The sequence below is a fragment of the Schistocerca nitens genome, chromosome 6 (assembly GCF_023898315.1).
Source record: "Schistocerca nitens isolate TAMUIC-IGC-003100 chromosome 6, iqSchNite1.1, whole genome shotgun sequence".
Classification (NCBI taxonomy): domain Eukaryota; kingdom Metazoa; phylum Arthropoda; class Insecta; order Orthoptera; family Acrididae; genus Schistocerca; species Schistocerca nitens.
In genome coordinates this window covers 574,647,776-574,664,558 of record NC_064619.1, presented here as the reverse complement: position 1 = coordinate 574,664,558, position 16,783 = coordinate 574,647,776, and the positions used below count along the sequence as shown (strand labels likewise).

Here is a 16,783-nt window from a genome sequence, read left to right as displayed (position 1 = left end):
TCTTTGGCAGCTAAAATATGTAAATGATTACTGAGATGATGGATGAAGAGAATGAGGAATACAGAAATTAAAAGTTTTACATCATACCAACACTCAGCTGATCATGGGAAGATGTGAAGTAAGCAAGCTTTGTCTCTATTACCTAAGATCAATAAATGTTAGTGTCAGCAATTTACATCATGATGGCCAGATACGAATCTGAAATCATCTACAGCCAAATACAAATCCAGAGCCCAAACAGTTCAATACAATAAAACTCTGAAAAAGAGTCAGAAGTCGCAAATTAAGAGCAACTGATCCAGTTTGCTTTTCTGACTGAGACATGAGGTACTATCATTGACAATAGTTAGAGCAACTTGGTAATTACCTGAATTATTGATAGTGCCATACATCTATTAAAATGAAATAATGGTAAAACGTTACTCAGTTGAAAACCGTGAAGGTGGCTTGACAATTTTTCAATAACAAAACTGCATCTAAACACTTCACTCTTCCTGAACAAAATTTCCAAGTATTTTCTTTTTGTAGTACTCTATTCACAAGAGATTTCATTAATGTTAGTTTCATCAAAACCTTTAGACTTTCTCCAGTATCAGATACTATCATTAGAAACTCTTTATGTTTTCTACCATTCTACTTCTGCTGAATAATGAGACTGGATATATTCTGTCTTCTGGGAATACGTCTTACAGTTCTTCTATTATAAAGTTTCCAACTATGTCACATTATAATAGGGAATAGGAATCCTTGTCTTACACCCATGCACGCACGCACGCACGCGCGCGCGCGCGCACACACACACACACACACACACACACACACACACACACACACACACACACACAAATGCCGATGTTGCAGTTTGGCAGGTGTTCAGGGGTGGGTGTTGTGTCGGGTGGAGTCAGTAGAGGAAGAAAGAGGCTGGAAGCACGATGGAAGGGGTTGGGAGAGTTGAGGGCAGGTAACTAGCAGTTCAGAGGAAGACAGAAGGTGAGCAGGCTAGGAACACAGGAGGAAGTGTGGCAGGTACATGGAGCTAGGCATGTGGCACACAGTTACTGGAGCTGGTAACATGAGGTGCACGAGGAAGATGACATGGAAGCATGGACTGGGAGAGGGTGACAGGAGAGAGGAAGGGGAAACTGGTGGGTAGAGGGTGTGGATATAGCAAGTTAGCAGAAATTGGGGCTAGGATAATTGCAGGGGTGAAGGGTGTGTCGCAAGGATAACTCCCATCTATGTAGTTCAGAAAAGCTGGTGCTCGGAAGGAGGATACAGATGGTATGGATTGTGAAGTAGTCATTGAACTCAAGTATGCTCTGCTCAGCATTGTGTTGTGCAACTTGGTGGTCAACTCTGTTCTTGGCCAAAATTTGGTGGTGGCCATCCATTCTGGTGGACAGCTGGTTGGTGGTCACGTCCACATAGTGGACTGTGCAGTGATTGCAGCAGAGCTGGTATATGACATGGCTGCTTTGAGACTTGGATCTGCCTTCGATGGGATAGGGTAAGCCTGTGACAGGACTGGAGTATGATGTGCTGGGTGGACGAATCACGCAGGTCTTGCACCTGGGTGTTACACAAGGATGGACAAGGATGATGGATATGTTTAGTGGGAACAGAATATAACTTTCAGAGGGGTGGGAAAGGTTGGATATGCCCCCATTTCTGGCCTTGATGACAGATAATCAAAGCTCTGGTGAAGGATATGGTTTAGTTGTTCCATTCCAGGGTGATATTGGGTGATGAGTGGGTGCCTCCCTTACAGCTGATTCTTGAGGGTGGTGGGAGGACTGGAGTGTGTACGGATATGGCACAGAAGATCTGTTTGTAGGCCAGGTTTGGGGGAAGTACCTATCTGTGAAGGTCTCTGTGATAACTTCAGAATACTGGGCAAGGGAATTCTCATCACTGCAGATAAACCACTCATGGGTAGCTATGCTGTATGGGAGCACCCCGCTCGTCACCACATACCATCCTGGACTGGAGCAACTGAACCATATCCTTCACCAGGGCTTTAAATAAAGATCATCACATCTGAGAATGATGGACATCCTACCATAGATCCTTTTCACCCCTCCTAAAGTGATATTATGACACCCAACCAACCTGATCCAGCCTTATTCTATTCCCAATCACAACCTCTTGCCACAAGGGTCATACTCTTGTGGAACACTCAGGCATAAAAACTGCCCAATTCACCCACCCCAGCATATCCTATTCCAGTCTTGCTACAGCTTATCCTATACCATCAGTGTCAGGGCCACCTGTCAAAGCAAACTTTGCTCCTACACCTTCTTCACCTCCTTTAATGGATTTCATCAGTTCTATTGAGGATGCTATTAGACCTCTTTCAAAGTATTCTGCAGAGGAAATTCGATGGGAATCATGTCGTACCTTGCTGAAATGTGCACCGCAATGGAGCAACATCTCTCCAGCAGAAAGAGCTGCTCTTTGCAACCCCCGTGAAGATATTGGTACAGTCGTACTCTATGCTGATAAGGGTAATGCTACGGTCCCTCTGACATGGGAAGCATACAATGAGAAGATATATAGTCAACTAAGTGATTCTATGTACCACAAAGTCAATAAGGACCCAATGAGCCGTATATCCAGAAAACCCGTTACTCTTTTGAACAATAGTTCTTTACCTAAATACATGGATCAAGCAACAAAAAAAGGATGATAAAACTGAAAAACTTGAAAAAGAGTCAAGCAAGGACATTTTTAAAGTTTTAATGTTGGCAGTCATCAGCCTTTGTGGTTTTATGGAGGTATATTCCCAGCTGTTCTAACAGAACATTTGAAATTTGATATAACTGTTTTCTGAACAATAATGGTGAAAATAATTACTATAAGACTTCAAGGGGTTAACACTGGTAGAGGAAGGAGTCAGACACATGGGTAAACATTTATTCAATAGCCTGCCTGAGCATATGAAATGACTTATAGACAATGTAAAGGAACCAATTACAGAACTTTGTTTTGGGCAACTCCTTGGATTTCAATGAAACATATCTTCACTGGCACTCCTAAAATTAAATATTTAGGTGGTGAAATGTCAGCACCACTGTAGACACATCCTGTTCCTCTCACCTCCCCACTGAAGGAACTATTATTTCTGAAAGCCAAGTACTGTCTCTTTTACTTTTATATGTGCCTGTTGGCAATACTAATGTTTACCTTTCTCAAGATAACTACTATCCAGGAATTCTATCTCGTAATTTTATAGTTTTATGGAGAGTATTTTCCTTTTGGTACAATTTTTAGATTGTTTTAAAGTAAAAATCAGCACTGTACTACAACAATATTTAATAATGTTGGGCTGTACTTAAATAAAATCTACATCTTTGAAATCTTTCCTCACTCTCTGCAGGATACAGGGAATATAACTATTGTAATATAATTCATAAAAAATAAATACTGTTAAAACGACAATACTAAAAACAAAAGGGTAATGTCTATTCTTCAGTTTCCAGAACAGAAATGAATGGAATGAAGCTAAGATAAGCTGAAATTAAAAAACAACTTTGATTCTAGTTTTCTTTTTCTTTTTATCTTTCATCAGCGGAAAGAGCTGCTCTTCGCAACCCCCGTGAAGATATTGGTACAGTGGTACTCTATGCTGATAAGGGTAATGCTATGGTCCTTCTGACATGGGAAGCATACAATGAGAAGATATATAGTCAACTAAGTGATTCTATGTACCACAAAGTCAATAAGGACCCAATGAGCCATATCCAGAAAACCTGCTACTGTTTTGAACAATAGTTCTTTACCTAAACACATTATCGAGAGGCTGAGACCACACACTGCTGTTCCACCAAGACTGTATGGACTGCCGAAGATTCACAAGGATGGCATTCCACTATGATTGATAGTGACTAATACTGGTGCTTCTACTTATTCGATTGCAAAACATCTGACCTCCTTGCTCAAGCCGTATGTGGGTAAGTGCTGCCACCATATACGTAATTCCAAGGATTTTATCAATCATTTGAAGACTGTTAAACTGAGCAACTCGGATTTACTAGTTAGCATCAATGTGGTCACACTTTCCACCGAAGTGTCTTTATTTGACTCACTACATCTTATTGGTAACTTGCTCAGTGATGATTTGATGGTTTTGTTCGAACATAGTCTCTCCTCAACTTACTTTTTATTTAATAACGAATTTTTTGAACAAACTGACGGTGTCACCATGGGGAGTCCCTTGTCCCCTGTGTTGGCCAATCTTTTTGTGGAAGGCCCTGGGGAGAAAGCTCTTCAGTCTGCCACCTTTAAGCCGATGGTCTTTTGGCTTTACGTAGGTGATACTTTCATTGTATGACCTCATGGCAGACAAGAACTGGAAAAACTCCTTTGTCATTTAAACTCTTTACATGAGAACATCAAGTTTACTATGGGGATTGAAAAATATGGGACTTTACCCTTTTAAGATGTGTTAGTACGCCATAAGAATGATGGGTCTGTGGGACATACGGTGTACAGAAAACTCAAACATGCAGATCTATATCTTCAGGTGTCCAGCTGCCATCACCCTGCACAAACCACTGGTGAGTACTTTAATTCATCGGGCGCATGTAATATCGGATGCTGATAGCCTTCACGAAGAATTAGTGCATCTGGAGAAGGTTTTTAAAGAGAATGGCTGTACTTCATATCAAATATGGAAGGCCATGCACAGTTATAATAATAAGAAGCAACGTTCTGAGGAGACTGATTACTATAAATCAACTGCGTTCCTTCCATTTGCTGGCAACGTATCTTCTAAAATAGGCAGATTGCTTAGGAAGAATAACATCAATGTCATCTTCCATCCACCAGCAAAGATCAGAACCTTAGTCGGATCCATTAAAGATGATTGACAATTGAGGAAGGCAAGTGTTTATAAAATTCCCTGTGAGTGTGGCTCGGCATATATAGATCAGACTACACGAACGCTGTGTACAACACAAAAGACATCCCCAATCTGCGGCAACCCTTAAAATCAGCAGTAGCAGAACACTGCATTTCCATGGGACATTCAATGGAATACAATAATATCAAAATTTTAGCACTGGTTTCCAGCTTCTGGGACTCTGTAATCAAAGAATCCGTGGAAATACGTCTTGCTGACAATTTAATGAATTGTGATAACGGCTTTCAGCTGGATAAAAATTGGAATCCAATTATTAACATTATGCGGTCACAGTGGAATCAGCAAGCTCAGTTGATACCCAGTGATTAGACTGCTTTTACTTCACCACTGAGGGCAGCACACTCTACTTGGCTGCCTCGCGCATGTCACCTACTAATGCATATGCTGTAAACTGCCAGTACGTTTCGCATGTGCGGAATTCGCTATAAATACCATGACTTCATCAGGTCTCAAAATGGCTCTGAGCACTATGGGACTCAACTACTGTGGTTATCAGTCCCCTAGAACTTAGAACTACTTAAACCTAACTAACCTAAGGACATCACACACATCCATGCCCGAGGCAGGATTCGAACCTGCGACCGTAGCAGTCGCACGGTTCCGGACTGCGCGCCTAGAACCGCGAGACCACCGCGGCCGGCACTTCATCAGGTCTCTTCAGTACTTCGTCTGCTCACCTGAGGATGGCCGGACATCTCGGGGACAAAATATCGTGGCAGAATGTTGATGGGATCCGACTGCAAACCCGAAAATTACTGGAATAATGTAAGTGTTCAGGCATATGTGTTTGTTTTTGTGTGTATATTTTACTCTAGCTCGTCAAAGGTATTCTTCCAAAAGCTAACAAAGTTTTCATTCTCCTTTGTGTGTGCCTGTTGATGACTCAACGCTTATGCTATTTGATGAATGGTTTCCATAACTCCTAAATTATTTTCATTCTGCCAGAGCTTTTCTTACTAGATTTATGAGATAGACTACATATTTACAAAGATGCCACTCACTTCTTTATTCTGTGTGATGTTTGGTAACAGCATACTTCCACTGTAAGGGCACTCAGTCTGGTCAGTTGTCTGTTGATACAACTCCATTGCTCTCATTTTTTCAATGGGATCAATACTCAGTGCATATAACCATTTCTCTTTTTGTCTGTTTCCAACTCTGGCTAAGGCAATAAATCTTGTAGTGTGTGTAATATCACCAGAAGAACTATGATTTCTGGAACAAATTTTACACTTGTACATGTCTGAGAACTACACTATGAAATACTATCAGTATAAAATCACCAAATGCCATCAACATATTTATGACACAGCCTCCTGTCAGTAAAAAAATGTGACAAACATAATAAAATGTTCATAAATCATGAGACAGAATAGCTGGCCAGTGCTTACCAACAAGAGGCAAAATGTGTAGCATAGCTGATAGACACATATAAAACTAAAGGTGACACACTTCCTAGCTTTCTGATCTAGAAGTTTCTTCCTCAGGGAGGAGAGAAGGGTAGACTGAGGATGCTTACGGTCACTCATACCCAAGATGACAGGGATCCGCCAGTAGTAGACATGAGGGTAGGTAAAGATGCAGAGGGAGGCATCAAAGAGAGTACGAGGTCAAAGATACTACATTAGTAAGTAATGCTGGATTAGATCTCTCTGATGTCTGTCCCTCACTTCTGCCTACCCTCATCTCCACTGTGCCTTGAAATCTTTGCCAATCTCTGACACCTGAAGAGGGTTGTGTGAACATGAAGCTGAATTTGGAACAAGAGGTCTTTTAGGTAGGTGTTGGTATCCAGTGACTTGATAGTTCATTTAAAAAAAAAATGTTCATTTCACTTGGGACCTGTGGAAGGTACATTAACTTACTTGTTTTAGTTGTAAATATTTGTTGTGTGTTATTGTTTTTCTGACATGTTCTACATCCTGGAGGATCTCCCCACTACAGATCCATTGGAACGGAAGTAAATCTAATCTAATATAGTCTGTGAGTGGCATGGTGTATTTCCAAGCTAAGAGCATTGAACACATCCAGGTCCAAGAGACAGATGGCTCCAGGAGTGTCAATGATCAAAATCCTGGCTGTGAAGGTGGTTGAACAGTACTGAACTTGGACTGTAAATTGGCTGTTGACTTAAATGATGCCACTACTGTATCTATGCAGTGGAGTGTCAAAAGGCTGAAAGGAACGGGACGCCACATGATAATAAGACTGCCAATTTGTGATTGTCACAGAGGACCCCATGTCGTCTGTCTGCAGCTCGATGGGTACATTGAGTGGGAAAGCGTAGATTGCACATCCAACCTTCAGCGCTATGTCTGGATTTAACACAACAGATGCCTTTAGTGTGCTGGTAGTGGCACTGGTGTCTATGGTGACTTAAAACTCTGGTTGCAGGAAGGAAATTGTTGAGAGTAGTGCCTGGCCACTGAGATTTTGCCTGAGTTTTGTGAATCCGGACTGAGCAGGGGCATGACTTGGAATGAGAGTGGTGAACTGCTCAGGTGGCAAACACTCTTGGTGGGTCCTGCAAGGTTGCTGACGATCTGAGAGACTGCTCAACAGTTCTGATAATGGGCAGACTTGTTTCTGTAGAAGGATCCTTCAATTTAAGGAGATCTGTGTGAGATCAGGGACAGGCGAGATTCATGCAGCGGGTCAAGGAAGCCACAATGGATTGCTTACACTAAAGATCACTATACCAGAAATGGCAGTCATGAGACAAACCCAGGAGGTGGGTGATCCATCTGCAATAACACTTTCCACTAAGTTTATGACAGCTAATAAAATTAAAAAATTGGACAACAACCTGTCATAGTGCCAAGCGTGGGGTTTCATTTCACAGGTTTCATCTTGCTGGAAGCAATGGACAGTAAGTGCACTTGACAGTAGAAGAACAAATGGCAAAACACAGTCTACCTGGATTCGAGCACATGTGTGACATTGACTCGGAAAAAAATACCTTATCGTCAACTGACATGTCCGCTGAAGGCAACACAGGAGAAATACCCAGGTAGAAAATAAATACGAAGTTTTTCGTGACACACAATCTATCTTCTCTGACGAGAGAATAATAATAATGCCTGAACACTGCTGGCTTGAAAATGTCACAGTAAACTGAAAGTTCCACAATACAGTGTCCATACACTAATCACCACAACCAAAGTCTAGACGGGATGTGCAAAATTTAAATCCTGATAGGATGAGCAAAAGTTAAAGTCCCGACAGGACAAGCAAAAGTTAAAGTCCTGAAGGGATGCACAAAAGTTTAAATCTAGCATATTGTCAATGAAAGACGAAGTCAGATAGTACAATGTCCAATAGCTGGTCATGGCTTTGGAGGCCACGTCTCTTTGGTGTAGAGGCCACAAATGGTGTAGGTCTGTAGCTGAAAGCTCCTGGAGGTGAAGGTTGACATGGGTAGCATCATCATCATATCAGTGGCTCCAAAGTAAGATACTGATTGTGGGGAAAAATTTTGCAATTGGCACCTGGCCTAGGAAACTAACAGGGAGTCAACTGCTCAAGCATAACCCAGTTGCCAGCCTAAATAATGCCCAGGTGGCAGGATACTGCAGGTACTACTTTTGCTCATGCAGTATGCAGAGAAGAAAAGATCTGCGGGGCCAGTGATCTCTGGTAGCACTTGGGTTACTGCCTGGTGGTGAGGTGGAGTGTGGACATCTCTTGCCTGTTGTCTGAAGAGCTGTCCCCTGCGAGGGCCGTGCCCACATAACCCTTCTGTGCTGTTGGTTGCTGGCTGAGTAAGTGCAAGGGCTCAGCACAGAATGTCACACTCATGTACAAGAACAGTAGCAGAAATGATCCAGAAAACATACCATTCCATTACTTTGGCAACCATTTGTTGTAGAATAGTAGAACATACTCTGAGATCAAATGTGGAAGGTACCGTGAACAAAATTATCTGCTCCACGCCAACCAGCATGGATTCTGGAAGCATCAGTCAGGCAACCATCAAATCGCACTTTACTCAAAGTATGATCATATGTGGTTTCAAATGAGACTTGTGACTGAATTGAGAATTTCTTGGTAGGGAGTAAACAGTATTTGATCTTGGATAGAGTCATCAATAGATGTAGAATTAGTTCATGTGTGCTCCAGGGAAGTGTGTTGGGACGCTTGCTGTTCTTGTTATATATTAATGACCTGGCAGTAACTTCAGATTTTTGTAGATGATGCAGTTATCTACAATGAAGAACTATCTGAGAAAACCTGTGCAATTATTCACTGACAGGAAGTATGAATAATAATGCTTTTAGTCACAATTTTTTCATGTTTTATTGAATCACATGATGCATTTTCGATCCTGTGAGTCCATCATCAGATGCAGATTATTTTAATATACATTAATAGAGGGAAACATTCCACGTGGGAAAAATATATCTAAAAACAAAGATGATGTGACTTACCAAACGAAAGCGCTGGCACGTCGATAGACACACAAACAAACACAAACATACACACAAAATTCAAGCTTTCGCAACAAACTGTTGCCTCATCAGGAAAGAGGGAAGGAGAGGGAAAGACGAAAGGATGTGGGTTTTAAGGGAGAGGGTAAGGAGTCATTCCAATCCCGGGAGCGGAAAGACTTACCTTAGGGGGAAAAAAGGACAGGTATACACTCGCACACACACACATATCCATCCACACATTACAGACACAAGCAGACATATTTAACTTTAAATATGTCTGCTTGTGTCTGTAATGTGTGGATGGATATGTGTGTGTGTGCGAGTGTATATCTGTCCTTTTTTCCCCCTAAGGTAAGTCTTTCCGCTCCCGGGATTGGAATGACTCCTTACCCTCTCCCTTAAAACCCACATCCTTTCGTCTTTCCCTCTCCTTCCCTCTTTCCTGATGAGGCAACAGTTTGTTGCGAAAGCTTGAATTTTGTGTGTATGTTTGTGTTTGTTTGTGTGTCTATCGACGTGCCAGCGCTTTCGTTTGGTAAGTCACATCATCTTTATTTTAATATACTATTTACATCTGCTCTTGAGTGAAGGTGATGCGAAATGCATGTTCCTGTTGTGAAAAGGTTAAATGTTAATCTTGAAATACATGGATCAAGTAACAAAAAAAGGATGATAAAACTGAAAACTTAAAAAAAGAGTCAAGCAAGGACATTTTTAAAGTTTTAATGTTGGCAGTCATCAGCCTTTGTGGTTTTGTGGAGATATATTCCCAGCTGTTCTAACAGAACATTTGAAATTTGATATAACTGTTTTCTGAAAAATAATGGTGAAAATAATTACTATAAGACTTCAAGGGGTTAACACTGGTAGAGGAAGGAGTCAGACACATGGGTAAACATTTATTCAATAGCCTGCTTGAGCATATGAAATGACTTGTAGACAATGTGGAGTTAAGGAACCAATTACAGAACTTTGTTTTGGGCAACTCCTTGGATTTCAATGAAACATATCTTCACTGGCACTCTTAAAATTAAATTTTTAGGTGGTGAAATGTCAGCACCACTGTAGACACATCCTGTTCCTCTCACCTCTCCACTGAAGGAACTATTATTTCTGAAAGCCAAGTACTGTCTCTTTTACATTTATATGTGCCTGTTGGCAATACTAATGTTTACCTTTCTCAAGATAACTACTATCCAGGAATTCTATCTCGTAATTTTATAGTTTTATGGAGAGTATTTTCCTTTTGGTACAATTTTTAGATTGTTTTACAGTAAAAATCAGCACTGTACTACAACAATATTTAATAATGTTGGGCTGTACTTAAATAAAATCTACATCTTTGAAATCTTTCCTCACTGTCTGCAGGATACAGGGAATATAACTATTGTAATATAATTCATAAAAAATAAATACTGTTAAAACAACAATGCTAAAAACAAAAGGGTAATGTCTATTCTTCAGTTTCCAGAACAGAAACGAATGGAATGAAGCTAAGATAAACTGAAATTAAAAAACAACTTTGATTCTAGTTTTCTTTTTCTTTTTATCTTTCATCAGGGGAAACAAAAGGCAAAGGAAACAGATATGGGATCTTCTTCCCAACAGTCATCTGCCTTATCCTTGATAAGCTATTTTGCATTATATTATATTATTTGCCCTTTTAGTTTTTCCCTGCTACTGCTGCTTCTGGTGCCCAAATAACTAGTTTTTTTATGCTGTACTAGATGTACCACTAATCTTTTTCTTCTTCCAGCAAAATACTTTGATCCCTCCCCTGTAATTTTCTTTGGCTTGCTTCACTGCTTTTTCGATATGAAAGTTAAACAAAATTGGCGATACACTGCAGCCTTACCTCACAGCCTTACTAACTTGAACATTTCTTTCTAGAACTTTTGCTTTTATTACTTCAATCTGGTTCTAGTAGATTACTTATATTTCACCTCAGGATTCTGAATACATTATTATGCCTTATAGTGCTCCAGACCTCCTTTTGGTTCCACAGATGCTATGAAGGTATGCTTATTTGTATTTATTCTTTCCTCCATTATCAAGCATTGGACCAGATTTGCTCCTGTTGCATCTTTCGTTTATTTGAAGCTAGACCGATTACTCATTATCCCAATATCCCTTCAATTTTACTTTATATTCTTAAATACAATAAAAAATGCACAGCTTTATTACCCATCTGGTCATGCCTTTCTTGGTAGTGTGATAATAAATCTTTTCTGTACTTGTGAATGTAAGTTTCTGGTTTCAGGAGTCCTGATGAACAGATCAAATAACCTGTTTTCTATAAGTCACATTGATATTTCTAAGTCTGAAAATATCTTGTCACCTCAAGCTGATTTATTTGAGCTAAGATCATTCAATGCTCTGTCCAACGCTGACCACATTACTGGATCACCCATCAACCTTCTCCACTTTTCTCCTCCTTCTCCTTTCCATGTCTTTCTCTTCTTCTATGACACTTTGGGGCAGATCTTCTCCATTATACAGACCTCAATACACTCTTGCCACATATTTGCCCTTTATTATGCATGTAACAGACATTTCTCACCTTCTCCATGTACATCACTTTTCTGTGCAACCATCTCTTTCTGGATTTCTTTAAATGTCCCTTCCATTTTACCTGACTCAACCAATATTATTTGGTTTCTCAGCATTCCCTAAAAATTCATTTATAATGTAATTATATTTTAATTATTTTATTATGTTTCTTTTATCTTCATCCTGTTTCTTTCCACGTTCCCCTTATGGCAGAAGCTTCTAGCAGCCAGAGACTCAACTGTGTATATTTGTGTTTCTGTCAAGTAAATCTCTTGTGTTCTTGTACTGGCAACACATATGTAGATGCTCCTCTTCTACCACAAACACTGATAACATTCATTTCTGACCTTCATTTTGACATTTATTGTAAGTAGAATGTCAAGTTTGTGAATTCTGATTTCATTACAGAAGGCAATGAGTGCAGTTACACAAACCTGTATGGTCTTCTTTCATAGTATTGTTCATCAGCAGGACAGAAATGATAACGGGGCTTCAACTGTACTGCTAACCATGAAAGTAAATGTGATTCTTTGGAAATCTTCACAGTCTGTAAAAAAATCATAGTGCATCTGTATTTTAATAAGCCTTGTATTACGCAACCAGTTTACAACAAATGGTGAGGTAATTTAACGGTTACCAAATGCATTTTGTATGTAAGCTGTCAGATCCTTGTTCAGTCAAATAAGTATTAAACAGATGAGAAAGTTGGTAATTCAGTTTTTTATCCAATGACTGATTTGCTTCAACTAATTTTCAACACAATTAAATAGTGTTATTTCATTAATACTGTTATAGCTAAGGTGGGCATGGGAAAATAATTTACATTACAAGAATTCATTGCAAATAAGTTAATAATCACTGTACAGCTAGCGCCACATGTGAATTACAATAACATCCCATGTAACCATGAGGTGAGTTCACTGTCCCAAAAGAACACGGAACACGTGAAATGATTAAAAAAAGTTTCCTGTTTTTTTTTTTTTTTTTTTTTTTTTTTTTTTTTAAGTGATTATCACAAGTTGAGAATTGGAATTCATAAAATCAAGAGCATGGATAGTTCTCTGTAAGCATTATCATTTTAAATGGCAGTAATAATATCTAGACTAATAAGTATACTATATATTGAGAAGACTGTCACTCCTCTTCCCATGTGACTCTCTTGATTCAGGTGTTCTAATATTTTAAGTGTACCCTTGGGTAGTTTCTTCTGTAATTACACTTAGTTATGAAAAAGTGCTTAATCTCTAGTGAGCTTAAGTGGATGAGCAAAGAAGAAAAGAATAGCTGGGAAGAACAGGAAAGTGCAGAAGATAAACTGACAAATTGTAGATAGATGAATGATAAAATAAAGCACAAACTAAAGACAACAATGAGAGAGTATGAATTTTCCTGTGTCTTGTACATCATATGTAGTATTAAAATGTATTTCATAAGATGAAATTGTTATACTGGGTTGGAAAAAACAAAAGGCTTGTGCACATCATATTTTACGGACTATAAGACACACTTTTTTCTTTGAAAAATTTCTTCCAAAATTCAGGAGTGTCTTATACTCGAAATTAATATAAAAATGTCCAGTGTTTGATTTAAAATTCCCGTCAGTCTTAAAAATGGCCATATATTCAATGTTGCAGGAAACCTATCTCTAACCAGCAACATTGGATTCAACTGGCAGCAGCAGTGCATTGATGCAACAAATATGAGTCGTGGGGATTCACAAGCTTGCTAACATGTTTCCCTCCCGCCCTGCCATCACAAACCCAGAAAGCTATGTAGCCCACAATGCGTTATTGCAGTCTATGGTGCCAGTGAACTTGAATTGAAAGTGATTTGGGTTATTGGTAACAGTATGATATTTTTGTTAGTAGCTAGTTTTGTAATGGAAAACAATTGAAGGTATTCATATGATGCAGGCTGTAAATTGAAAGTAATAGCATATGCAGAAGAGCATGGAAACAGCAGCTGAGTGACATTTTGGCCCTCCATCTACAGGTAAAAAACCATTCGCAAATGGCAGGCTAGTAAAGAAGAACTGAAAAAAAAAGAGAAAGACTAAATGTGCAAATAGAGGATAGAATGGAAACTAGCCAAAACCAGAAGGTGACAATTTTCAGGGATTTTAAAGGTGAGTTCAGTTTTATAATCTAAGAATTTTTTTTATTCTGTATTTTCCGTCTAATAATAAAAATGGCAAAAGGGTTATTATTTTTTAAAAAAGTTGCTTAAACATTAAGGTGCATCTTATAGCCCATTGCGTCTTATGGTTCATAAAATACAATATGTATCTGATAAAAATACCTGAGGAATATGACAGGAAAAGTCACCTGTGAAAAAACAGTGTTGATATTACACACATCAAAAAAGTTTAGCATCACCCCACTTCCCAGAACTCCTGAAGACAGACTTTGACTGTGGATATTGTATTGCAGACTAAACCTGCCCAAAGATGTAAACAACCACGCATGAGCAGTGCCTATTTGACGGAAAGGGTCCGACAGCCGATCAGTTCCAGTCATTTCACCAGGAAGAAGGCACACAGCTCATGTTGTCTGTAGTTCAACCATGCCTAGACGATTAGTACCACAGTTCAATTGCGTCCGCATACTTACTTTGTGCCAGGAAGGGCTCTCAACAAGGGAACTGTCTAGGTGTTTCAGACTGAACCAAAGCAATGTTGTTCGGGCATGGAGGAGATACAGAGAGACAGGAACTGTTGATGGCATGCCTTGCTCAGGCCACTCAAGGGCTACCACCACAGTGGATGACTGCTACCTACGGATTATGGCTCGGAGAAACACTGACAGCAATGCCACCATGTTGAATAATGATTTTCGTGCAGCCACAGGATGTTGTGTTATGACTCAAACTGAGCGCAATAGGCTGCATGATGCGTTAACTTCACTCCTGACGTCCACGGCGAGGTCCATCTTTGCAACCACAACACCATGCAGTGTGGTACAGATGCGCCCAACAACACGCCGAATGGGCCGCTCTGGATTGGCATCACATTCTCTTCACCAATGAGTGGCGCATACGCCTTCAACCAGACAATCGTCGGAGACATGTCTGGAGGCAACCCAGTCAGGCTGAATGCCCTAGACACACTGTCCAGCAAGTGCAGCAAGGTGGAGGTTTCCTGCTGTTTTGGGGTGGCATTATGTGAGGTCAACATACACCGCTGGTGGGCATGGAAGGCGCTGTAATGGCTGTACCATACGTGAATGCCATCCTCCGACCAACAGTGCAACCATATCAGCAGCATATGGGTGAGGCAGTCGTCTTCATTGACGACAATTCGCGCCCCCATTGTGCACATCTTGTGAATGACTTCCTTCAGGATAACGACATTGCTCGACTAGAGTGGCCAGCATGTTCTCCAGACATGAATCCTATCGAACATGCCTGGGATAGATTGAATTCTTAAATAAAGTATTTCGTCACTGCTGCAGTTCCCGAAGGTTCCACACCATTTCTTTATGAAACATCACAAATGCTGACAACATACAAAAAAATTCTTACTGCAACGATGTGACCCACCAATCTCTCTGAAGGATCTACGCCGAATTGCCATTGAGGAGTGGGGCAATCTGGACCAACAGTGCCTTGATGAACTTGTGGATAGCATGCCATTACGAATAAAGTCATGCATCAATGCAAGAGGACGTGCTACTGGGTATTAGAGGTACCGGTGTGTACAGCGATCTGGACCATCACCTCTGAAGGTTTCGCTGTATGATGGTACAACATGCAATGTGTGGTTTTTATGAGCAATAAAAAGGGCGGAAATGATGTTTATGTTGATCTCTATTCCAATTTTCTGTACAGGTTCGGGAACTCTCGGAACTGAGGTGATGCAAAACTGTTTTTGATGTGTGTATTAATCTGCATTCAAATTTAAAATTTTACTTTGTTAACAAAACCTGACATGAAAGCTTTTACAATGTTACAGTAAGCATACAGTGGAGCATATTACACAATTAACCATTTTTCTGTGGTTTGAGCAGTTTAAGGAGGATATGTTTCTACTTGAAAACAAATTAGCACAGGCACTTTCACTACCAAAGTGAAATAAATCAGAATCAACGAAACTGCTGCCAGTGTACAAGAAGATAACTGGCACGGAACACACACGAAACGAAGGTCAGCAGTAGTGTGTTTGCGATTTTGCCAGATCACGCACAAGTCTTGTGTGATGTGTGCTACAAGTAAAAATGCTGAACGTGAGCTGGTATATCAGAGGTCTGCTGGAAGTTTTAAGGGCAATTCACACTGGCCGTGATGGTACCATCACGTCAAGGTGTATTCCCATTGTCCGTCACAAGTCAATTCATGTCAAGTGATCTCAATTTGCTTGGCTGTCCGTAACTGTTTTTTTGTGGGAATTGCGAGCTTGGCAAGATGATTTGCAACTGCTTTTACATGTGAAGTGCAGTTTACAGATACAGTTTGTATATTACAGAAGGAAGATAGAAGTGCAAAACAACACAAAAAGAATGTAGGTCCCAAAAATTTCATTACGTGGTACAGAAGGGGAACTTCACATAGTATACAAGGAGCTCAAGAAAGAGGAATCTGCATTTAATAAATATTTTAGAAAGTTGAAGCAAATGTTGTTTCTTTTTTTTTTTACATCAAATAGCAGCCAGAATTACTATAAAAAACACAGTGATATGAGCTGCCATCAAATACCACAAAAATTGGTTTGTGTAAGATTAAATTTAGGGCTGCCAGTGCAGAGCAAATGTTTATGCGACAGTCATACCTCGCAGAATACCTTTCCCTTCAAGATTTATAGGGCTCTTTCTTACATACTGTATTTGGGTTTTAATAGTTCAAGTGCCTCATTTGTATTGGGATTAGCTAGTGAAACCACTGGTGCTTG

General features: G+C 39.9%; 1 protein-coding gene and 1 long non-coding RNA gene across 2 annotated transcripts in view; one reads left to right on the top strand and one right to left on the bottom strand.

The window, feature by feature from the left end:
• Positions 1-16,783, bottom strand: part of LOC126262854 (CWF19-like protein 1) — a 167,945-nt gene that overhangs the window by 58,543 nt on the left and 92,619 nt on the right. The window contains exons 5-6 of the mRNA XM_049959721.1: positions 12,336-12,448; positions 5,923-6,136 (exon numbers count right to left, since the gene is read on the bottom strand). Coding sequence (XP_049815678.1) covers positions 5,923-6,136; positions 12,336-12,448 — 327 coding nt within the window. The remainder of the gene's footprint in view (positions 1-5,922; positions 6,137-12,335; positions 12,449-16,783) is intronic.
• Positions 1-16,783, top strand: part of LOC126262857 (uncharacterized) — a 101,127-nt gene that overhangs the window by 50,689 nt on the left and 33,655 nt on the right. The window contains exon 2 of the long non-coding RNA XR_007546769.1: positions 13,815-14,026. This is a non-coding gene — a long non-coding RNA (uncharacterized LOC126262857). The remainder of the gene's footprint in view (positions 1-13,814; positions 14,027-16,783) is intronic.